This window comes from Geotrypetes seraphini, chromosome 10, assembly GCF_902459505.1.
Source record: "Geotrypetes seraphini chromosome 10, aGeoSer1.1, whole genome shotgun sequence".
Classification (NCBI taxonomy): Eukaryota; Metazoa; Chordata; class Amphibia; order Gymnophiona; family Dermophiidae; genus Geotrypetes; species Geotrypetes seraphini.
In genome coordinates, this window is record NC_047093.1 from 96,362,177 (window position 1) to 96,387,427 (window position 25,251).

General features: G+C 45.6%; 1 protein-coding gene across 1 annotated transcript in view; it reads left to right on the forward strand.

Moving 5' to 3' along the window:
- Window positions 1-25,251, forward strand: part of ENTPD2 (ectonucleoside triphosphate diphosphohydrolase 2) — a 169,638-nt gene that overhangs the window by 139,291 nt on the left and 5,096 nt on the right. The window contains exon 8 of the mRNA XM_033959937.1: window positions 9,650-9,784. Coding sequence (XP_033815828.1) covers window positions 9,650-9,784 — 135 coding nt within the window. The remainder of the gene's footprint in view (window positions 1-9,649; window positions 9,785-25,251) is intronic.

Here is a 25,251-nt window from a genome sequence, read left to right on the forward strand (position 1 = left end):
CACACAGAACGTTACTTGGAGAATCACTATCAATTCTCGGTGCCACCATTTGGGCTGGCAGTTACACCCTGGACATTCACCAAGGTGATGGTGGTAGCAGCTCATCTCTTCAGGGCGGCCTGGCTGGTTCATCCTTATCTAGATTAGTATTTCTCAACACGCGGTATAAGGGTACGCGGGCCACTTGTACCGCGTACGCGGGCCACTTGTTACTGATTGCATATTTTAAAGTCATCTGCCTTGGGGGCGTGGCCGTGCAGAGCGCAGGGAAGACGTGTTTTCCCTGAGCTCCGAAGTTCTTCCTCTGCACTGGCCCTTTTGAACGATCTTCCTCGATCTAATCTACCCCAGCGTATGCATTAGTGAGACCGCAGTTGTATGGACAGATTTCTTCAGAAAGGAGGCACGGAGATGGCGTCTAAAAGCGGCAAGAAGGAGCATGAGCGGCTGAAGTCGGGGCCTGGGGCCGACGGCAAGATGGCGGGCGCGGCGGAAGCCACGGATACCACGTGCGATGACATGGTCGCACGGCTCACAGAGGCGGTGGTTTTGGCCTTGGGTACCCGACTGGATCAAGTCACCGAGTCGCTGGCAACTCTATCAGCTACAGTGTCCACTTTCAATAGCCGGGTGACAGAGGTGGAGCAGAGAGTGAGCACTGCAGAGGATTCTCTCACTCTGGTGCAGGAGGAGCTCCGCCAGCTCAAGAGTACTGTCCAGAGCACATCGGAAAAGCTGGAGGATTTGAAGAACCGCTCCAGACGTAATAACTTGCGTCTGGTGGGCATTCCGGAGTCAGTGCCTGATGCGGAATTACTCCCTGTTCTGGAAAAATGGCTGGCGGAGGAGTTGCTGGCATCCTCTGTTTTTGGCCCGCTCAGGATTGAGAGGGCGCACAGATTGGGCAGAAAACAGGAGGGGATGCCTAAACCCAGAATAGTGATCATACGGGTTCTGAATTTCGCCATCAAGGACTTGCTTTTGAAAAACTTTCGGCAATGGAAGGATCTACTATTCCAGAATCATTGGATTCTGCTGTTTCAGGATTACTCAGCGCAAGTGGCGGCTCTGCGGAGAGGCTTTTCGCCCATCTGCAAATTCCTGGTGGAGAAGCAACTACGCTTTACCCTGCAGTTTCCTGCCAAGCTCCGGGTCGTTTATAATGGGCAACCAGTGGTGTTTGACACGAGTGCTGCGGCCCGAGCATAGCTGAATGTCTGGTTCCCAGACCTGGTGACCCGCACCTGAGGGGATGCTCTTGCTTTCTTGGACATTCTGGTTTGCGGATCTGGGGCCAGTGAGGAGTGATGAGAGCTCCTCCGAGGGGCTTCCAGATGGTTTTTTCTGCCATGTTCTGTCTATCTGGATACCTAGGACAGTGTGAACTTGTTCTGGTTTTGTTTGTTCGCACATAGACTATAAACTGGTGGGCTTTTCCTTTTCCTTCTCCTGGTCAGTGGTTTTGGGCTGTTTGGGTCTTTTCCTGTATGTTGTCCTAGACCGGGATGGGGCAATGACCTGCCAATATGCTTGGTTACCTGTTTTGATCTTTGTTTGTTCTGTTTCATGACTTTGCTGGGGTTCTGTTTTCAAGGGCCGGGAGGGGGGTTTGGGCCTTTTGGTGTCCCTCTGTTGGTGTGGTGGTTTCTGGTGGGTTGGGGATGGGTGGGGGGGATTGGGGGGAATGAGTGGGATGGGGGGGTGCAGGGGGGTAGGGGGTGGTTCCTGAACTGTGCGGATGTGGGTATGAGCTGTAGGGGTGTGCTGTGGATGCTGGACTGCTGGGGGGAGGGCTGGGACCCTCGGCAGTGGATTTTTGGTTTCTTTTTCTCTTGGTATGTATGGTTCTTCTTTTCTGTGTGCCTGCTAAAAGGGGTTTCCAGTGTGTAACGTGGAATGTTTCGGGCATTAACTCCCCTATAAAGCGTACAAAGATCTTGCAATGCCTAGCTCGCCATCAGGCTGACATAGTGGGGCTGCAGGAGACTAAGCTGAATGAAAAAGAACATGGTAAATTGAGACAATCTTGGGTGGGGCATTGTTATTCTGCTTCCTCTCCTAAGGCTAAGGCTGGAGTGGCGTTGTTATTACATAAAGCAGTTCTGTTTACGGAATCCGGAGTCTTGTCCGATCCGGAGGGTCACTATGTTATTGTTCAAGGTACCTTGTGTCAGCGCCCGGTTATTATGACTTCCGTGTATGCCCCTAATACTGCCCAGAGGTCATTTTATAAGAAACTCCTGGGGGTTTTAATGTCCCTGCCCCAGATACATGATGCTCAGAAAATCTTTTTAGGGGATTTTAACTTTATATTGGATCCTGTTCTGGATTCTTCTAGTGGGTCCTCTACCTCTTCGGGGAGGTCGGATAATGGGCTTCAGGCTTGGCTGGATGCCCTAGAGGTAGTTGATGTTTGGAGAACGCTTCACCCTGGGGAGAGAGATTTTACCCATACTTCTAAGGTCCATAATTCTTCCTCTAGAATTGATTTTATTTTTCTATCCCGCTCCTCCTTTTCTGCGGAGCATGGGGCTGAGATTGGTGCTTTGGTCATTTCCGATCATACCTTAGTTTGGATGGATATCGGTTTGGCGACTGGATCTCCGGGAGGCGGTGGGCGTTGGCGTTTCCCGGTGGCACTATACTCGGATCCGGATTTCAAGCTATATTTGGAACAGCAGTAGAGAGAATATGTTGAGTTCAATGGGGTGCATGAGGGTGAGGGCAATCTTTTTTGGGAGGCCGCTAAGGTGGTACTCCGTGGGGCTGTGATAGCCTATGGTGCCCGCCGTAAGAAATTATTGGCGGAAAAAATTTTAGTCCTTGAGCGTCGGGTGAGGGACAGTAGACGTTTGGCCATCAGTTCCCCCACTCTGGTCCACAAGCATGACTTCCAGGTGGCGCAGTCGGCACTCCATGCCCTGCTCCATGAGAGGGCCCGCAAGTCTCTTTTTTATTATAAATTCCGATTGCATCGTTTTGGTAACCGGCCGGGTAGAATGTTGGCACAGCTGACTAAATCCAGGCGGGGTTCCGCTGTGATTACTTCATTACGGGGTGGAGGGGGGCGGTTGGTAACAGATCAGTCTCGGATGGAACAACTTTTTGTAGCTTTTTATAGCTCGCTTTATTCGGCAGAGGTGGTGGACCGAGACTCTCGGATCCAAGCATATATAGACCAGTTGCCCTTGCCTCGGCTCTCGGAAGCGGACGGCGAGCTATTAGCCTCCCCTATTACTAGGGAAGAGGTGTTGGGGGTTATAACACACTTACCTCTTTGTAAATCTCCAGGGCCGGATGGGTTTAGTGGGGAGTTTTATCGCCTTCTTCAGGGATTTGTGGCGGACCCGCTAAGTCGGTATTTTGAGACGGCTGTGGCTATGGGTCATTTTCCTTCTGGTTCTAATCAAGCGATGATTACGGTGTTACCTAAACCGGGCAAGGACCCCCTGTTGGTGGAATCGTACAGGCCTATTTCGCTTATTAACGTTGATCTCAAGATTCTAGCCTGGGTTCTTGCTAACAGACTGGCCCCGCTCGTTCCTTTTTTGGTGGGGATGGATCAGGTGGGCTTTGTGAAGGATCGCCAGGCGGGACACAATGTTCGGAAGCTTCTGCTTGCTCTGGCTCATTGCGCTTCTCGGCGCCAGCCTGCATTGGCTATTAGTTTTGACTCAGAAAAGGCCTTTGACAGGGTGGAATGGGCTTTTCTCTTTCCACTTTTGCATCGGTATGGGATGGCTGGGTTCTTTATGGGGGCCCTCCGTGCCCTATATTCCCGCCCCGAGGCTCCGGTACTGGTTAACGGGGTTGCATCGCAGGTTTTTTCTTTACGACGGGGTACACGACAGGGATGCCCTTTGTCTCCCCTGCTTTATATCCTATTCTTGGAACCTTTATTACTCTGTATCCGTACTCATCCTGCACTTGTTGGAGTGGAGGAAGGCACTTCGTCCCTGCGCTGTATGGCCTTCGCAGATGACATCATGGTCCTTTTAACTGACCCAGTTTTCGGCCTCCCGATCTTATTGGACCTGTTTCGGCAGTTTGGGGAGCTTTCGGGTCTCAAACTTAATGTATCTAAGTCGGAGGCGTTGCCGCTTCACCTGAGTGTCTCTCATTTGTGGTCTGACTTTCCACTGAAGGAGGCCTCCCAACAGGTGAAATATTTGGGTGTTTGGATTCCGTCCTCCCTGGAGCACCTCTATGAGCTCAATGTACGACCCTTGCTTCGGAGCTCTGTTGAGAGCCTACGCCTCTGGGGAGCTTTGCCGGTTTCTCTTGCGGGCCGCATCTTTTTGTATAATATGATGATTGTGCCCCGATGGCTTTATATGCTTCAGACCTTGCCAATTTGGCTCCGACGTAGGGACCTGGAGGCGCTGTATGCTGCTTTGCGGAACTTCTTGTGGAAAGGACGGAGACCGCGGTTGTCCCTTAGTACATTGATGTTACCGGTGGAGCAGGGGGGCTTTGGATTATTGGATCTCCGAGCGTATAATATAGCTGATTCATGACTGGTGCCTGGAGAGTTCTTCTTTCTTGATGTTTCCGGTGGACCGAGACTTCCTATACCCCCTGTCTGGTCTGTTTCTGTTGCATGCTTCCTCTGCACAGCTGGACTCTGACACACGGGAGCATGTAGTATGGTCTTATATGAGACTCCTGTGGAAACAGCTGTGCCGCCATTTGGGTATTAATTATAATATCTCTCCCATGTTGCCCCTTGTGGGGAATTTAAAATTTAGTCCGGGCACTGACAATCGGGTGTTCCATCTATGGCACGCCCGTGGGATTCGTAGAGTGGGGGACGTTCTCACTGAGGGGGGGACTCTCTTACCACCAGCTGCTTTGACGTCTTTGTATGGATTGGATCGGATAGATGCTTTTGGCTATTTACAACTTCGCCATTATGTTTCCAGTCTGGGAGGGACTCATCTGCACGTCTCGGTGGCGAAGGCTCTTGGTCAGAGCTTGGCTTTGTGGGAGGATCTGGCTCCGCGTCTTCGCTACTATGTTTGTGAGCTGTCTATTTCCCCGACGTTTGGGAGGGCCGAATGGTTGGCGGGGGCGTGGAGTGCTGACTTGGGTTCCCCTATCTCCTCTCCTTTGATTTCTCACTGCTTTGTTATGTTGCGTTCTCTCTCTGTTAATATGCTCCATAGGGAGCAGGAGTATAAGTTTTTGCACAGAGTGTTTATTTCCCCACAGTGAGCTTCTAGAGCGGGCTTTGCAGAGGATGATGGTTGCCCCAAATGTTCCCTAGCACCTGCCACCTTGGGGCATATGTTTTGGGCTTGCCCTGTGACTCAGACTTTTTGGCAGCGGGTATGGACTTTTCTGCTATCCTTGGTCCCTTCGTTGCCTCTATGTATTCCCTCTTTAGCTCTTTTTTACGGAGGGGATGCCCTCTCCTGCATCCTTGAGGGGCAGAGACTGTTTGTCTTTAAGGCTCTTCTCTTGGCAAAGCGGGCCATTTTGGTCTTTTGGCGTTTGTCGCGTGTTCCCTCCTTCTCTTTGTGGCATATGTCTCTTTATGACCTGGCTCTACTAGAGCGGAGGGCGGCGGGGGCGTGTGATGAGCGCCTTTGGACCCGGTTTCAGGATGTCTCGGAGGGGTTCTGGCTTTCTCTTCCCCATCGGGAATGTAGTTTGTTGCTCAATTGTTAGTAGGCTCCTTTCTCTCTTTTTCTTTCTTTCCTTTTCTTATTGCATTACCTCTATTGCTTCCTTTCTTGGTCTCTTTGTTTATTACCCTGAGATCTGAGATACACTACATCGCATGGGTTGGGGGGGTTGGGGTGGGTAGGGATGTTGTTGGGTTCATGTTTTTTATCCCTGCTGTTCTGTTTTGGGTCCCTTTGGGTTCTCTTTGGGGAGGGGTTTGGGTCCTGGGTGTTCTCATTTGCTAAACACGAAAAAATTTAGTATTGAGCATGTCTCTTTTCTTTGCCAGTTCTTATGCTTGGCTTCATGACTATTATTTCTCGCCATTATGATGGGGGCGACTGTATTAGACCTGTGGTTGTGTATATTATTCTGTATTGCCTTGTATGTCGTCGACTTGCTCAATAAAGAAATATTATATATACAAAAAAAAAAAAAAGTCATCTGCCTTGACCTCTTTGAAAAAAAACCTGAATATAAATGATAATTAACATTTTCTCTGCATACAGTGTGCTTTGTGACAGCAGGGGTGCAAACTTTGCAGAGTCTGGGCTGGATTGTAAACTTTCAAAAGCGCCAATTAGTGCCCACTCAGTCTTTGGAATACCTGGGAGTTTTCTTCAACATGTTGGAAGGCCAAGTTTTCCTACCAGATGCATGCAGACAGAAACTTTGGAGGCAAATTACGAACCTCCTGTTGCAGACAACACCTACAGCATGCTACTACCTACAGGTTCTGGTTCAATGGCAGCTGCCATAGAAGTAATACTCTGGGCAAGGACACGTATGTGTTCACTTCAGGATGTGCTGTTGTCTTAGGCTCCCCAGAGAGACTCCCTAGAGGCCTTTCTACAGTGGACGGAGGCAGCCCACAGCAGCATGAGCTGATAGCTCCACCCACAGTCTCTAGCAAAAGGGATTCCACTTCATATTGATTCCTGGGTCACACTGACAATGGATGCCAGCCTGTTCAGCTTGTGGGGGTGGGAGGTGTACTGCAATGGTTGCCCGGTACAAGGGACTGGACACCATCCCAGCGGAAATGGTCGATAAACAGGCTGGAACTGAGAGCCATCCACCTGACTCTGTGAAACCTATAGAGCCGTAAGAGTATTCTTAGATAATGTCACAGCATTGGTCTATGTCAAATAGCAGGGAGGCACCAGAAGTTCATCACTCCAGCTACAGGAAAACTAACCAGGAAGTCAGGCTACCAGCCTTTCAACCTACGGGTCTAAGAAAAAGGACAAGGCTTTAAAGCTGCTGGACATCCCTAGAATTCTTTTGCATTATCTGGAAGAGACTAATGCGTTTCATTTATCGGACCATCTCTTTGTCCTAACCAAAGAGTCAACCCAAGGCAGACCACCCTGCAAGGCCACAATTTCCTGGTGGGTTCACACAGTGATCTTCTCCACCTACATTGTTTGTGTCAAACAACTGTCAGTGTCATTGAAAACATATTTGACCAGAAGAGTAACCTCCTCTTGAATGGTATCGAGGGCAATACCTCCAGAGGTGATATATAGATCTGCGACATTATCTTCCCTACACACTTTCACTAAATTCTGTAATGTGGATGTGGCAGTGTAAGAGGATTCCGCTTTTGGATCTTCAGTACTGATAGCAGGCTTATCTCTCCCACCTGGAACTTCATGGATTGCTTAGGTATGTCCCTAAGGTTCAGCATACCATTCCTATTGCACTGGAAAAAGAGATTAGATTCTTACCTTGATAATATCTTTTCCAGTAGATAGGAATGGTATGCTGACACCCCCCTCCCTGATAATTTCTAATGCGTCTGTTTTTGCCTTATGTTTCATGGTCTTCTCCATAGCTAAGACTTCTCTGCCAGTTAGACTATGGGTTCAGAATCAGTTTGAAAACAGAATCTCAATAGATAATTGAGCTCCACTTATATTCAAGCCGTTACTCTTATTTGATGCATTTTACTGTTCAAGAGTAATGTTTATTCATATATACATTACAGTTTCATTATTGACTATTATAACATTATATGAGCAGATCAGAACCTTGGTTTCGGGGAGTTCCCAGTGTCCCTCCTTCTCCTGTCTTTTACTCTAGAGCTCTTGCATGCTTAGGAACAAACTGAAGGGGACAGCAGACTCCTGGGAGAAGGAGATTTCAAAAGCAGTGATTGACACCTTTCTGCAGTATGCTCGCGAGAACAGACAGTGTTCCCTAAGGTTCAGCGTACCATTCCTATCTTCTGGAAAAGATATTATCAAGGTAAGGACCTAATCTGTTTTTATGCTGTTATTTTTCACCTGAAATTATTTTTTTTAATCAAACATGAGAGAGGGAGCCAGAAGCATAGGATACCAAGCCAAATGAAAATGTGCACAATGAAGCTCAAAGGATGGTGCTTTGCTGAAACACAGTCCATGTTACATTCTGTAATAAACCTTAGATGCTAGCCCATCCTTGGAGGCTCATTGATTTTTGTTTTTTGGGGGCTGAAATTAATCTTCGACTGATTATATTATATCCATGCTTTGTTTATGCTAAAACCGCTTTTTTCTAATGAGTTGTTCAGAAATAGTCTAAACTTGTCTAGGCGTATCACGCAAAAAGAAATGGGGGTTTATATTCAAGTGCCCTGTCCTACCACGCTTTGCACCTAGCCCCCCTCCCTCCCCTACCCTGTCATGCGCTGCATTCAACCCCCTTCCCTCCCTCCCACGCTCTGCATCCAGCCTCACTCCCTCCCCTAACCTGCCACACTCTGCACCCAACCCCCTTTCCTCACTCCCTACCATACCACGCGCTGCACCTAGCTTCCGTCCCTCCCTGCCATGCTCTGCACCTAGCCTCCCACCTTCACTCCCTCCCCTCCCACGCTCTGCATCCAACCCTCATTCCCTCCCCTACCAAGCTCTGCACTCAGCCTCCCTCCCCAACCCTGCCAGGCTCTGCACTCATCCCCCCTCCCTCCTCTACCCTGCCACACTCTGCACCCTGTTCCCCTCTCTGCCAGACTCTGCACCCTGTCTCCCCTCTTTCCTGAAGACTTGAAGGCCTCCACCAGGTCTGCTGTAAGCAAGGCTGGGACAGGAGGTGGGAGGGATCCCTCCTGCCCCGGTTCACCACTGGACCACCAGGAATTTTAAAGGTACACTTTTTACTAATTGGGGAAGTGGGAAGGAGATGAGAGTTTTAGAGTCAGCTGGGACAGGAATCAGGAGAGATCCCTTCTGTCCCAGCTCACCGCTGGACACCAGGTCTTATGGCAGACCCAGTGGAGGCCTGCAACAGGCCCAGGAAGGGGGCGGGTGGGCACTGACCCAAATATAAACTGAGACCCCCCATTTTTGGGCTCAAAAATCTTATTTATATTCAAGTATCTATGGTAACTGGTTATTTGCTAAATATAGTAAATCACTGTCATATCTGTAAAAATTATTGACACAGCAAAAAAACTGAACAAGTCTCCCTCTATGTTGGTAAGGTGACACAGCTATTTCCTCAGAATATCAGATATATTATTCCTTCTATACTGATCCAATGTTCATAGAGCATTCAAAGTTAATTACTGGCAGCACTGTATCTAGAGAAAATTATCACCACTGTTTATTTTTCCTGTATGCATATCCCTGAAGTTTTGAAAAGTATGTATGTGTATATTTTTATTTATTTATTTTAGTTATTTATATACTGCCTATCAATTGTCTAAGTGGTTTACATTCAGGTACTCAGACATCTGTCCTGGTGGGCTTATAATCTATTATATGAGGCAATGGAGGATTGAGTGACTTGCCCAGGGTCACAAGGCGCAGCATAGTGTTTGAACTTTACAGAGAAGTCCAAGGGTAAATGTGGAGATTTTGGCTATACAGTATATTTGAATGCTAAGAATATCTTGAAGCAGATTTTGTGTCCTTGAAAAGCTCAAAAGTGTGAAGTATGACTTACTGAACCACATTTTTATCTCCTTCCATGCTGTACTGTTTTGTATACCTAGCTGGTAAAGGTAGCACCGGGCCAGGAGAAGTTTCTGCCTGATTACTGTTCAGCAGCTACCTTTGTCTATCTGATAATCATCAACGGCTACAAATTTGACCAGAACACTTTTCCCAATATTGCATTCCAGAAAAAGGTCAGTGTGAAAGGCAATAAGGTTTAATGGGGCAGGGGAAAGGAGTGGATAGGGGTCGGGGTACTTAGCAGTGTTCTTGCTTGCATTTAGTTTCCAAATTCATCAGAATATTGTCTATTCTAGTTTGCAGGTCAGTCTCATATAATTCTCCCTTTGCCTTTGGAAAGAGGTGACCATAAAAATTTGCCCAGCCTATCTACAAATTAGATTCCTTGAGCTCCTGTAAACAGATTCAGCACTGAGGGCATGTGTCCAGTAATGCTATAGAAATGATTAACTAGTTGCAACAGGGTTTCTCTACAGCTACTTGCTCCAATAGAACTCCAAAGAAGGCAGGTGTTATCAAGTTCTTAGAACATAATATAAGAATTGTCTTCTAGGGACAGACTGAAGCTCCATCAAGCCGAGTAATCTGTTTCCATCAGTGGCCAATCCAGGTCAGAAGTACCTGGCAAAAGAGCGAGACAGATTTTGTGCTGCTTATCGTAGAAATGGATTTTCCCAAGTCCTTCTTAATAATGACTTATCAACTTTTATTTTAAGAAATTATCCAAATCTTTTTTAAACCCTGATAAGCTAACTGCTTTTACCACATTCTCTGGCAATGAACTTAAGAACATAACATAAGAACATAAGAAGTGCCTCTGCTGGGTCAGACCAGAAGTCCATCGTGCCCAGCAGTCCGCTCGTGCAGTGGCCCATCAGGTCCAGGACCTGTGTAGTAGTCCTTTATCTGTACCCCTCTATTCCCTTTTCCTTCAGAAAATTATCCAATCCCTTCTTGAACCCTAGTACCGTACTCTGCCCTATCATGCCTTCTGGAAGCACATTCCAGGTGTCCACCCGTTGGGTGAAGAAAAATTTCCTAGCATTGGTTTTGAATCTGTCCCCTTTCAACTTTTCCGAATGTCCTCTCGTTCGTGTAGTTTTTGAAAGTTTGAAGAACCTGTCCCTCTCTACTTTCTCTATGCCCTTCATGATCTTGTAAGTCTCTATCATATCCCCTCTAATTCTCCTCTTCTCCAGGGAAAAGAGCCCCAGTTTCTCCAGTCTCTCAGTGTACGAAAGGTTTTCCATACCCTTTATCAAACATGTCGCTCTCCTCTGAACCCTCTTGAGTATCGCCATATCCTTTTTAAGGTACGGCGATCAATATTGGATGCAGTACTCCAGATGCAGATGCACCATTGCCTGATACAATGGCAGGATAACTTCTTTTGTTCTGCTTATAATACCCTTCTTGATTATACCTAGCATTCTATTCGCTCTCTTAGCAGCCGCTGCGCACTGTGCCAACGGCTTCATTGTCTTATCCACTATTACCCCCAAGTCCCTTTCCTGGGTACTCTCACTCAATAACATCCCTCTCATCGTATAGCTGTACCTCGGGTTTTTGCTTCCTACATGCAATACTTTACATTTCTCTACATTGAACTTCATCTGCCATCTCGTCGCCCACTCCCCTAGCTTGTTCAGGTCCCTTTGTAGTTCTTTGCAGTCCTCTTTAGTCCGAGCACCACTAAATAGTTTGGTGTCGTCTGCAAATTTTATTATTTCGCACTTTGTCCCTGTTTCTATGTCATTTATAAATATATTGAATAGTAGCTGTCCGAGCACCGACCCCTGCGGAACACCACTCGTGACCTTTCTCCAGTCCAAGTAGTGACCCTTCACTCCTACCCTCTGCTTCCTACCCGCCAACCAGTTCCTGATCCATCTATGTACGTGTCCTTCCACCCCATGGTTCTTCAGTTTCCAGAGTAGGCGTTCATGGGGTACCTTGTCAAAGGCTTTTTGGAAATCTAAATATACGATGTTTATGGGGTCCCCTTTGTCCATCCGTTTGAAGAAGTGTAGTAAGTTCGTTAGGCATGATCTCCCCTTGCATGTTGGCTTGTGATTAGAAGTTTATTTCTTTCAAAATGCTCATCGATGCTGTCTTTTATTAGTGCTTCCGCCATTTTCCCTGGAGCCGAGATCAGACTCACTGGTCTGTAATTCCTCGGGTCACCTCTTGATCCCTTTTTAAAGATTGGCGTAACATTGGCTATCTTTCAATCCTCCGGGATCACTCCTGTTTTCAGGGATAGATTGCAAACTTGCTGTAGTAGTTCTGCTATTTCCTCCTTTAGTTCTTTCAGTACTCTAGGGTAGATTCCGTCTGGGCCCGGTGATTTGTCGGTTTTTAATTTTTCTAACTGCCTACGTATGTCTTCAAGGCTTACTTCCATGGATGTTAATTTATTTGTTTGGTCTCCTTTGAAGATTTGCTCCGGTATGTTGGATGTGTCCTCTTTTGTAAATACAGACGAAAAGAACATGTTTAGTCTTTCCGCCATTTCTCTCTCCTCCTTCACCACTCCCTTCCTGTCTCTGTCATCCAGCGGCCCCACCTCCTCCCTAGCCGGTTGCTTCCCTTTAACATGTCTGAAGAATGTTTTGAAATTTCGTGCTTCCTTGGCTAGCCTTTCTTCATATTCCTTTTTGGCTTTTCTGACCACACGGTGACATTCTTTTTGATACTTCCTGTGCTCTTTCCAGTTCTCCTCAGTTTTGCCTTTTTTCAATTTCTTGAATGAATTCTTCTTATCACCTATCGCTTTCTTCACTTCTTTGGTTATCCACGCCGGGTCTTTTGTTCGATTCTTTTTGCACCCTTTTCTGAATCTTGGGATATGTTGATTTTGCGCCTCGATCACCGTGTCCTTGAATAAAGACCAGGCTTGTTCTACAGTCTGCCATTTCTTTGAGGTGTTTCTGAGTTTCTTCTTTATCATTACTTTCATCGCTTTGTAGTCTTCTTTCTTGAAGTTAAAAAGTTGTCGCTATGGTTCTTTTTCCCTTCGGTATTCCTACTTCAACTTTGAACTTGATCATATTGTGATCGCTGTTTCCCAATGGTCCCATTACTTCCACTTCCTTCGCAGGTCCCCCTAGCCCATTTAGGATTTGGTCCAGGGTGGCATTCTCTCTCGTTGGTTCTCTAACAAGTTGATCCATGAAGCAATCCTGTATAGCCTCCAGGAATCCGATCTCTCTGGCGCATTTTGAACTTCCAAGACTCCAATCTATCACGGGATAGTTGAAGTCCCCCATAATAATCATGTTACCGCTTTTGCATTCTCTCTTCATTTCGGCTTCCATTTCTTTATCGATAGCTTCGGTTTGCCCAGGTGGGCGATTGTACAGGCCCATTTTTATCTCGGACCCATTCGTTCCTGGTATTTTAACCCATAGCGATTCTAATTTGTTGGTCTTCTCTGCTGTGTCCACTCTGGTCGAGTGTATGCTTTCTTTTATGTGTATAAGGCTATTCCTCCTCCTTTCTGACCTGACCTGTCCTGGCGATGGAGTTTGTACCCTGGTAGTGCTGTATACCATTTGTTCTCTTCATTCCACTATGTTTCGGAGACCTCAATGATGTCTATGTTTTCAGTTTTGGCCATGACTTCTAATTCCCCCATTTTGTTCCTTAGGCTCCTTGCATTAGTATATATGCAATTTAGGTCTTGGTATTTTTTGTGTCTTCATTTCCTTTCGCTGTGTTGGCTGTGGATGACAACAATGTGAAAAAAATAGCATGTTTAATTAGAGCAGGGGTGTCAAAGTCCCTCCTTGAGGGCCGCAATCCAGTCGGGTTTTCAGGATTTCCTCAATGAATATGCATGAGATCTATTAGCATACAATGAAAGTATTGCATGCAAATAGATCTCATGCATATTCATTGGGGAAATCCTGAAAACCCGACTGGATTGCGGCCCTCGAGGAGGGACTTTGACACCCCTGAATTAGAGGTAAAATTTCAGTGGCTGTCTAGGAAACTGTTGCTGAGTCACTGAAGAAGGGATCAGCTCTTAATTTTTTAAAAAAAAATGTTTCTGATCAACATGAAGGATAAAGGGTCATAGATTTGATATACCACCTTTCTGTGGTACATCCAAATCAGTTTACATATATTGTATGCAGGCACTTTCTGTGTCCCTACTGGACTCAGAATTTAAGTTTGGCACCTAGGGCAATAGAGAATTAACAGAATCACAAGGAACTCCTGGGCACCCCTATCCTCGCTATGCCACTGGTGGCTGTCACTATGGAAAGAACATTTTTTTGTTCAATTTAATCTAATTTTAATTTAATGCAATTTTTTATATACTACACCATACCTTCCTTAGGGAGCTAACTGGTATAAAAAATTATAAAAGTAATGCATTAAAATAAAAATTACATCAAAACATTTATCTCACAAACAATAACAAAAAAGATCATTGATACACAGTGTTTATGGCAAACTCTACAGGCATCCAAACAATTCTTTCTCCAGAGCAACCAGTTACTACATCTTATCCACCAAGCACTCAAAAGAGCAATGTTTTAACCTTCTTTCAAAAAAGTAAGTAAGAAGGCTTTGATCTTAAGTCCATTGGTAAACCATTCTGGATCTATGGTGCTTTACTTAACAAAGTTTGTTCTGTGGTAGATGACTCCTATTGAGTAAATCACCTCAGATCTAAAATCGTTTATCAGTGGACATTAGATCAGAGTCTACTGAAGGGAGTTATGTTTAACATTACAATTAGGGCTGCATTTCGATTAAAATTTTATTCGTGATTAGTCATGTGATTAAAATTTTAATCTCATGATTAAAGGTGGAGCATAGCCAGGAGTCCATGGGAGAAGCACATGAGGAGACTAGGTGTGTGTGTGGGGGAGGGCACATATTTCTTCCTCCCCATATTACTATAGATATCATACCTTTGCTGGTAGGGATGCCAAAGCCACCTCTTTCCTCCTTGTGCTGCCTCAAGTGTGAGGAAGTAAACTTGGTGCCTCTAGCTGCTGATGTCGGCCCTCCCCAAGCATGCTCAGGGGAGTGCAAGTGCCAGTGGCTGAAAGTATGCCGCTGACTTCCTCGCTCTTGAGAAGAGGAAGGGGCCACTCAAGCAGCAGATTTAATCGGCTGATGGGGCTTCAGATACTGTAATTTTGGAGGGGGCCAGGTCTCCAACCCCCTCCCCCCATATATTCTTTCTGCTTCCACACAGGTCCAACTCTCTCCACTCCCTACCCCAGTTCTCTCTTAATTCCTTCCCTCATTAACTCCCCCACCCACATAGTCCGGCATCTCCCCCTTCCTCTTCCCCCACCTTGCACCCGACCATGGTTCACGGTGTTCCCCCTCCCTGCACACCTTTGAAGAAGACCTGCAGTGCCAGTAACCTTGCAGAAAGACTGCCTGGCCTGTACCAGGCCCTTCGCTATGGCCTGCCCCTTCTGAGAACAGGAAATTGCATCAGAAGGAGAGGGCCAGGTCAAAGGGAAAGGCCTGGTGCAGGCTGCAGGTAACAGTTCTGTACGGCTGGTTCTGCAAGGTGTGTGGGGGGAGGGGGAAGAAGGCAGAAAGTGGGCTGCATGTGATTAATTATTAATCGCGCTTAATAATTAATGCCGGCAGCGATGGCCCTCCGAGCATGCCACTGGTAACATGGCGGCTGCCCGGTCCTCATCCCCGACTCTCCCCTATACCCTCCGATGTCATCTTTGACGTTGGAGGAATTGGCCACCTCTCATTTGGCGTATCGGGAGAGAGGGGGTGGCAAAATTCAAAAGCTGAATGCTTGGGAGTATTGGCCCTTTTCTCTGTGCTTCCAGCGTTCAGATTGCTGCACCTGGAGGCCCAAGCTGACTTCTTGCCAGCGCCATTGGTATTGGGGGAGTCGAGTAGCCCTGCACTGCCGACATCGACTGCACGTGGCAGACCCACCCCAACTTCTTCCCAGCACCGTCGTTCTCAGAGCATAGAGTAGTTCCGTACCGACATTGTTGTCAGATTCTTCATTGGAAGATCTCCAACTTGCCCTTGCATCTTCGGATTGGTGATCCTGCCTTCTCTCCTCCTTCAGCAGGACTCCAGTTAAGCAGCTGCTCTCCCTGAAGACGTCCTTCTAACACAGCTTTCCTCTTCTGTAGCCTTGTGCACAATGGAAGAGCAGTCCAACCTTTGGAGCAGATGGCTAAGATCCTGAGAAGCACAGCCACACTGAACAGTCCAACCTTTGGAGCAGATGGCTAAGATTCTGAGAAGCACAGCCACACTCTCTTCTGCATCAGGAATTGTTGCAACAGCCCATGTGCACCCAGGAGCACCGTGCCAAGAAAAAGCAAGGTATCCAGTCAATGTCAGGCAACAAAGGAAGACGCTTGGTTACCACAAGATGATGCCTTGCCTCAGCGATCATCTGTACAACCCAGACAGCAGCCAGAAAGGTTCTTTGCTTTTGTGGATCTACCATTGCCAAGGTCTTTCCTGCGTGCCCACACATGCCCACCCTCTACATCCTTATAGGTCCAAGGCAAATATGCGGTTCTACCATTCAATGTACCATCAACCTCTATGGAACAGCGGTCAACAGGCAGTGCGCAGATTTGCCGAGTATAGACCCAGCTGGAGGTGGGAGATAGAGAATGACACGGTGACAAAATTCATCACCGTCCCCGCGGATAACCGCGGGAAATAATCCCATGTCATTTTTAGTGTCTATTTCAACCTTAGGTTGTTCTACTCCAGAATTCTTCAAAGCAAAGTTTGAGGGTCAGTGGTTGTGGCCATTCATACTCTGATTCTTCCCTCTCTCCTTAAAGAATAACATGAAAATGGTTTTCCGCGGTTATCCGCGGGGACGGGAACGGTGATGAATTTTGTCACTGTGTCATTCTCTAGTGGGGGGATGACAAGGTGACAGAAGTAGAAAGGTGCAGTATGACCGTCCATGGAGCTGACCCTCAGGCTGTTCAGGACACTACTCATCTGCAAAGAGCACAACCTGAAAGAGAAAATCCCATGGCCAGCGCTACTACAGATCAGAGCTTCCCCGAGACCCAGTTGTCAATTATCCCCCTCGACCTCCGCCCCAACCACACGAATCGCCATGTCTTCACGTCATTCCGCAGACCAAGTGAATCCAGCAGTAGATCCAACCCGCAGCAGATTCAGATCGTGGAACAGGTGGCGTAACCACAAGGGCCCTTGAGAAGGATGCCCTGATAGATCAGGGAACAAGTGGCATAGATCTCGAACCCACTCAGTGCATCGGAGTATCCCATCACAGCAGACAGGGTCATCTGGTGTACAGTCAAAAAAGGGAAGTCTTGGATTGCCCTCCCACAGCTACATAGCATGCGGAGAACAACAAAGATCCTGGTCCCGCTCTCAATAGCAAGATGCCCGTGGGCAGAGTCAGACATGGGAGCCATGCATCAGGGCATTGCAGACACAGGGGGCAAGACCGTCGGCTGGAGTCTACATCGGATACACATCGGAGGTCTCGCAGATCATCTCCATCCCAAGATCTTCGGAGATCCCCACTTTCAAGGCATCACTGTGCATGACGACATACACTCCAACCTTTGGAAAACATTGAAACTTCAGCCTGCATTAGCGGTCAGTGCTCTCACGTCTCCCGAGTCCAGGATCCACAGTATGTTGCATCCGGAGCGAACCATGGTAGTTGAGTCTGTGATCGTTTGCACATCACACTTTCTGACCGCACAGGGCAACACAACAGCAGAGGAGGTCCCTCGGAGGTCAACTGCCGCCTTCCAGATAACCGGACCAGTCTTCCTAGCATCCAGCCAGTGACAACCGAGCCCTTCTTGAAAAAGAAAGGTGATCTACAACATCAAAGAAAAGGGTAAGAAAAAACATAGGCAGTCATCTTCTTCCTCTTCCTCCTCCACTCCTTCTCTTGCGCGACCCACTGCACTGGCCTTATCTTCCACATATGGAGTTCCCCTGCTACATATGGAGTTTCTGCCTGTGGCAGAAAGTCCCTCGGTCTCTCAGAAAAAAGGTGGCCAGGCAAGAATATTTTTACATCTTCAAGCTTGTGGAGGGCAGATGGAGAAGACATGCGAAGAAGCACGCAAAGAAAGGCGACCTCCCAGCAGACCACAGTAAGCCTATTCCACAAACCCTGGCATGCTGGGTGTTGTCGTAAGCTCGTACAATGAGCATCACTTGCCGGAAAAGACCTGAATTGATGGACTCCATGCTGTGCTACCTCGAGACAGTGATTGGTATATACTGAGAACACAAAGGTACTGCTTGGCTCGCCTGTGATGAACAATTCAGAGACAAGATAGAATCCAACCCAAACCTTGCATGGGACATGGATGACCGGGGTCTTTGGCTGAGGAATGTCTACGCTAGTGCTCTTGTGCATCCCCAGTTTCAATGAGCAGTTCCCGGAGTCAAGAAAGGGAGGCCTGACTCCTTGTCACACAATGTCTGCTGGAAATTCAACAGATCAACATGCAACATTCAAGGTTGCAAATTCAAGCACCTGTGTGGCATCTGCAGCTCTCCGAACCCTCTCTCCCTGTGTCCCAAGAAATCTCAAACACAGCAGGGAGGAAGCTCCAAGGCCTGATGCTTTCAACAAGGCCCATTCACCGATCATCATTCAAAACATGCCTTGGCTGAAGAAATACGCAAAGCGAGCTGAGGTACAATTATTGTTGCGAGGATTTATCGGGGGCTTCGTCATACCATTTGGAGGAAACATTCCTCTGGCACTGATGTCTTCCAACGAACTCATCTTCTACTGAATTAAATATAGAAAAATTGAGGCAGATAAAGATTTAATTTGCCCAGCCATGCCACCCCAATGGACCCTCAATGGACCCTTGCCACTCAGTGGTCTCAAGCGACGGATCCTTGCTCACGACACATATCTGTGACACATATCCGCCTCTCCCACAGTGATCTAACATACTTGTCCCAAGCTTTCTTGAATTCGGATACTCTTTGTTTCCACTACCTCTACTGGAAGGCTGTTCCAAGCATTCACCATCCTTTCTGTGAAAAAGTATTTTCTAAGGTTACTTCTGAATCTATCACCTTTTACCTTTATTCTGTACCCTCTCATTCCAGAGCTTCCTCTCAAATTGAAAGAAACTCACCTCATGCACATTTATGCCACTTAGGTATTTAAACATCTCTATCATTTATTCATTCATTCAGTTTCTATACTGTTTTCCCAGTGGAGCTCAGAACAGTTTACATTAATTTTATTCAGGTACTCAAGCATTTTTCCCTGTCTGTCCTGGTAGGCTCACAATCTATTTAATGTACCTGGGGCAATTGGGGGATTAGGTGACTTGTTCAAGGTCACAAGGAGCAGCATGGATTTGAACCTACAACCAGAGTGCTGAGGTTGTAGCTTTAACCACTGTGCCACACTCCCCTCCCCCCTCATATCATATCTTCCGTCTTTCCTCCAAAGTATATATGATATCTTTAAGACCACCAACCATTTTAGTAGCCTTCCTCTGGAGTGACTCCATCCTATTTATATCTTTTTGAAGGTGCTGTCTCCAGATTTGTACACAATATTCTAAATGAGGTCTCGCCAAAGTCTTATATACAGGCACATCAACACCTCCTTTTTCCTACTGGCCATTCCTCTCCCTATGCACCCAAGCATCCTTCTGGCTTTTGCCATCATCTTTTCAACCTGTTTGTCCACTTTAAAATCATCACATACTACCACATCCAAGTCCCACTCCTCTTTCGTGCACAAATGTTCTTCACCCTCTGAACTGTACCATTCCCTCAGGTTTTTTCAGCTCAAATGTATGACCTTCTATTTCTTAGCATTAAATTTTAGCTGCCAAATTTTGGACCATTCTTCAAGGTTCACTAGGTCCTTCCTCATGTTATCCACACAATCAGGGGTGTCTACAAACCTTCCAAACACTAGTGACCTCCTTAATACAAAAAATTGCAAAAGGATGTAGTATTTTGTATTAAGGAGTACATTGGTGTTTAGATGATTCCTACTTCTTAGCCTGAATTGTGTAATCTACAAATCTTACTAGACAGCCCTTCAGCAATATCACTTACTGTGACAACCTAGGCTCTTGGAACACGGAAGACACGGTGTCTAGTGTGACTCCCAGTCTATGGTACCTTTTTATCCAGATTTCTTTATATAAATCTCACTATGCTTTCTCAGCTGCCTTATCAAACAGGAGTCAATCCAACAAGTCTGGAACTTTTAAACTCAAGGTGGCTTTTATTACTGACCCATACAGTACTTTAAACAAAGCAAAAATAAATCATAGAAACTGGGCTTATCAAGGGATTTTATTCACACCAATGAGGTAATCGGTAAATCAAGCCAAAGCTGTTCTTTAATAATAATAACTTTATTTTTATATACCACCATACCATAAACAGTTCTAAGCGGTTTACAAGGGAAGAGACTGTATACAGACTGTGACATTACAGAGAACTTTTGAATTTACATTGCCATGTTAAGTTTAGTCAGGTTTCTCTGGAAGTGTATTGGAAGTACATCAGGTCAGACAAATTTGTCAGAGATAGGTTTTTATTGACTTTCTAAACATTTGATACGAAAGTTCATTTGAGATGAAGTTGGTTAAACATTTGTTCCATTTGCCTGCTTTGAATGATAGTGTTCTGTCGAGGTATCTCTTGTAGGTGCAGCCCTTTAGGGACGGAAAAGCGAAAAAATAGGTACTGCGTGTATTAGTTGTGCCTCGGAATTCGAATTGGTGAGACAGATAGGTTGGGGATGAACCTGTCATGGTTTTGAAGCAAAGGCAAGCAAACTTAAAAATGAATCTTGCTTCCACAGGCAGCCAGTGTAGTTTTTTTGTAATATGGGCTTACATGGTCTGATTTCTTGAGGCCATAAATGAGACGAACTGCAGCATTTTGGACGACTCTCAGTCGTTTTGATGGTTTTAATATTGCAGTAGTCTAAGGTACTTAAGATCAAGAATTGAACCAGCAGTTGAAAGGAAAAGAAATCGAAGCATTGTTTAATGGTACGAAGTTTCCATAGAGTGAGAGAGCATTTTTTGACTTGAGCATTAGTGTGATCTTCAAATGTCAGGCTTTGGTCCAGGGTGACGCCAAGGATTTTGGTTGTGGGATTAATTGGGTAGTCTGATTCATTTAGTCTCAAGGAGGTGTTTACGATCTTGTTATTGGGACTTGCCAAGAAAATCTTGTTTTTTTCGGGATTCAGTTTTAGTTTGGAGTGCATAGTCCAATGTTCAACCTTGATAAGGACGGATGAGATGAGTTCTGTCTCTTGGGTCAATGAGGTTATGGGAATAATAATTGTTATATCATCCGTGTATACGTACGATTTCAGTTTTAAATCGGATAACATATTTCCCAGTGATGCCATATAGATATTGAAGAGTGAGAGGGAGAGTGGGGAGCACTGTGGCACTCTGCAGGGATTGGACCAAGCTTGAGAGTAGGTTCCTTCACTGTAGATCTGGTAAGTACATTCTTTTAGGAAACCTGCGAACCAATTTAGTACCTGTCCGGAAATGCCAATAGAATCAAGGCACCTAAGCAGGAGGTCATGATTGACAAGGTCGAAGGCACTGATCAAGTCGAGCTGCAGTACCAGTGCGCTTTTTCCCCGGGAAAACTTGTTCAAGGTCACAAGGAGCAGCATGGAAAAGATGGTCACTCATAGAGGCCAAAACTGTTTCGGTGCTGTAATTTGTTCGGAAGCCATATTGAGAATCATGTAGGATGTTGAACTTCTCTAAGTATTTTGTGAGGTCGATGTTAACTAGACCTTCCATTAGTTTAAGAAAGAATAGTATGTTGGCAATGGGTCTGTAGTTGGCCGTCAATAAAGCGGACTTCTTTGGGTTTTTGATAATAGGAGTCACGAGGATATGTCCAAGATCCTCCGGGAAGTTACCGGTACGCATGCATGAAGAGACCCAGTTAAAAAGTTCAGCCTTGAAGGAGATAGGAGCTGTTTTCATAATAGTTGGTGGGCAGTTGTTCAATAGGCAATTGGATTTTACATATTTTGAGTAAAGCTTGAGGAAGTGGCTCCAGTCTGGGTTTTCAAAGTGGTTCCAGATCATGTCAACAGCTGTACCTTCTTTGTCTAAGGCAGTAAGCGTGATAGGTAAATCTATGTTTGAACTTGTAAGGGACGATCTCAATTTGTGGATTTTTGTAGCGAAAAAGTCAGCTAAGATCGCCACAGGAGATGGGGAGTCTTTATTGGAGCGCTTGTGGAATTCAATATCAAACAAAGAATTGACTATTTTGAAAAGTTCATGACTATTTAAAGTAGGAGAATTAATTTTTTGTGAGTAGTGTTTGCTATGCTTTTCTTTGATCATTATTTTGTATTCTTTAACCTTTAGTCGCCAAGTAAGTCTATCCTCATCTTTCCCTGATTTGCACCATGTTCTTTCCAATTTGCATAATTCTTGCTTTAAGACCATTAAGTCGGTGTTGTACCAGCTGTCTGATGAACGTTGTCTTTTTAAAGTTTTTTTCAGAGGGACTGTGTCGTTTAAGACCTGATCACTAACGTTTTTCCATCCTAAAATGAAGTTAGGGTCAAAAGTTGGGTTGGAGATTAAGCTATAGTGCGTCCAAAATTCTACTGGGTTCAGCTGTCCTCTGAGTATTGTAGGTTTTTGAGGAGACGTTGTCTTTTGTGAGTTGGTCTTAAGGGATGGCGGGAAGAGCTAACCACCGTGACGGGAAAGGGTCCTGTTTCCATGCAGTTTTGAAGGTGGCGAGAGTTCCAAACAGGGTTCAATCTAGAATATCATTTCTTCAACACTGCTCCCTTTGCTGTCCCCTTCATCCCACTGGGTTGATGGATTTGGACTTGGAGCTCAGAAAAAACAACCCCAGGCTTAAACAGCTATACCTCCTGGTTCTTGTAACTCAGAACATCGCTTCACGAAAACCGCTGCTGCAGCTACTGCTCTTCCCCCTTATGTTGGCAATAAGCCTTCCAAACAAATGTTTAAACAGAGCTTTTCTTAGACCAAAGGAAAAAGGTTTCCCCAACATAAAACCTGGGCTGGAGTTTATTTCCTCTAGTCTTGTTTGGCCAAATTAGCTCAAAATTCAAGCATAATTCTCAGAAACTTCCTTTGCAAACATTGAGGGGTATAATAAAAAAAAACGTCTAAGTCCCCTTTTGGCCTAAGGCCTTAAATGTTGAAAGTAGAAGCAGGGAAAATGTCTATAATCAAAAAAAACGTCCAAAGGGAGGTTTTTTTTTTTGATAATGGCCTGCCTCTACATTCAGCTGTTTAAACGCCCAGACCACCACTACATCTAAACTTATACCCTATAATCAACCAAAAAAAAGCCTAAGCCCCAAACGTCTAAAACAAGAGCTTTTAGGCGAAGGAGGAGCCAGTCCTTCGCCTAAAATCTGGATTCTGTAACCGGTGTCTGTCCAAAACAACACCGGTTACAGAATCCACCCCCCCCACACACACACACAACATCGGGGCAAGAGGGAGTTCAAGCCCTCTTGCCCCGCGGCACCCCCGACCTCCCCGATGACATCGGGGCAAGAGGGAGTCCAAGCCCTCTTGCCCTGCGATCCCCAGCCCCCCCCCCCCCCCCCGCCGAGTCCGATGGGGCCAGGAGAGAGCCCAAGTCATGTCCAAGAAAACATAATCAAGGTTTTGGCAGGGTTTGCAGAAAAGAACTCACTGCCACCACATCCTCAAAGAAGAGCGCAGACCCTCCATGAAATATTTTCAAGCAAGTAGGATAGATGAGGTTGAAATGTACTTTGTCTTGAAACATTTGAGAACGCTAGCTTCTTGTACTTTTATTGAGTAATCTTGGAAGCATAGCACAGGCCAATTCTCATACTGTAGAGAGGTTCCTGCTCTGAGTGCACGAAGAATCGCCATCTTATGCGCATAGTTTAGGACTTTAAAGATCATCGCACTGCTGACCCAGTCTGGGCGCTCTTTCAATGGAAAATGGGCCCGGCAAGGAAGTTGTAAAGCATCCACTAGCCAAGTCTCCAAAAAAGTAGATAAAGTTTGAGCAGGTATGGATTCCAGGAGACCTACTAGTCACAAATAATTCTGGCGTGCCTGGTTTTCCAGATCTTCTAGTTTGGCTTCAAGCTCAAGTAGGGTGTGAGGCCGTAGCTTGGAAATCCATTGTGAGCACTTGGAGGGTGTCTTCCACAGAGCTTACTCATTGTTGCAATTCCTGAAAATCTTTAGTAATAGCTGTAAAATGCTGATCCATAGCATCCAGTTTTTCCAGGATTTGTTGAAGTTGTTTGCCCACCATGTGTTCAAGCACCGCCTGAACTTCAGTAGTGACCTCCACCACCCACGTGGAACTGGGCAAACTTGGAGAGGGGGAGGCAGGGGGAGGCATCCATCTTAGAGTCCAGAGTCTTTCCTTTCTCCTGATCTCTGCACGTTAATTTTGTAGCCATCCATCCACAGTTACAAGATGTATGAAAGCTGCGCACTTCCCAGAGTCTTGGCAAACCTCGCTCGGGCAAAATAATAGGGGGTAGGCTATATAAGCAGGTTATTCACTGAGGGGTCCTCTGGAGCCAATGTGACTCACGTCTTCACAGCTCCATGGCTCTAGCGGAAATGTCCCCTGGGCTGTTTCTTTTAAGAATGGATACAACTGTAAAAGATCAGTTATTTTATTTTTTATTTATATAAATAGTACAAGCTGGTTTACAGAGACAGGGAGATGCAGGCTTGATTAAAGATTTTTGAAGAACATCTGGATGTGTTGTCTATTATGTATGTTACAAGAACTCCAGAAGGAAGCTCTATTTGGCACAATGGAAGTACCACAGTGAGAATAAGCAGTAAACTTGAAAGACTGAGATCATTAAGAGGGAAGTTCATTACTGTCATGGTATGCAGATTACTAACATTACACCCCCCCCAGGAACATCATAGAATACATTACAAATAAAACACCTTAAAAAGCATGCTTATCCTTACCCAAGTGATGATTTTTGGCATGTGGCAAGAGCAAACTGTTTCTGTACCTCATTTGTATCTTGGTAATAGTAATATGTGCAGTGGCGTACCTAGCATATGTGACACCCGGGGCCCATCATTTTTTGACACCCCCCATCTATATGAAAAATATGATTTTTAGTAACAATCTACATATCGCACAACAAGAGTGTACCTACGAAAAGGCAGTATCTTAAACACTGCAGTGAGCACTAGAACACCAACACATACATTGTAAAACTAAACAAACCAGATCCTGCACAGTCAATTGATCCAGTACAGTCGATGCTATCAGAAAGCCATGTCCCTTTCATACACACAGACAGATACACCTTTGCCCAATATGGAATAATCACAAACTAAAAATAGAAATATGTAGACAAAAGTTAAACTGAATAGCCAAGAAACTAGACTCTGCATACAATGCAACACCACAACACCACAAAAACAGTAATACATGTCCTCTAATACTGTGCAAAATATAAAGACAGTAGATGTAAATTTGAAAAACTGATACATAACAATCACCACTTTACAAATTAACAAATAAAAATAAAACAAATAATACGAAATATGAAAATACCATTTTATTGGACTAATCCCCATAAGCTCGGTCCTCATCCCCACAAACC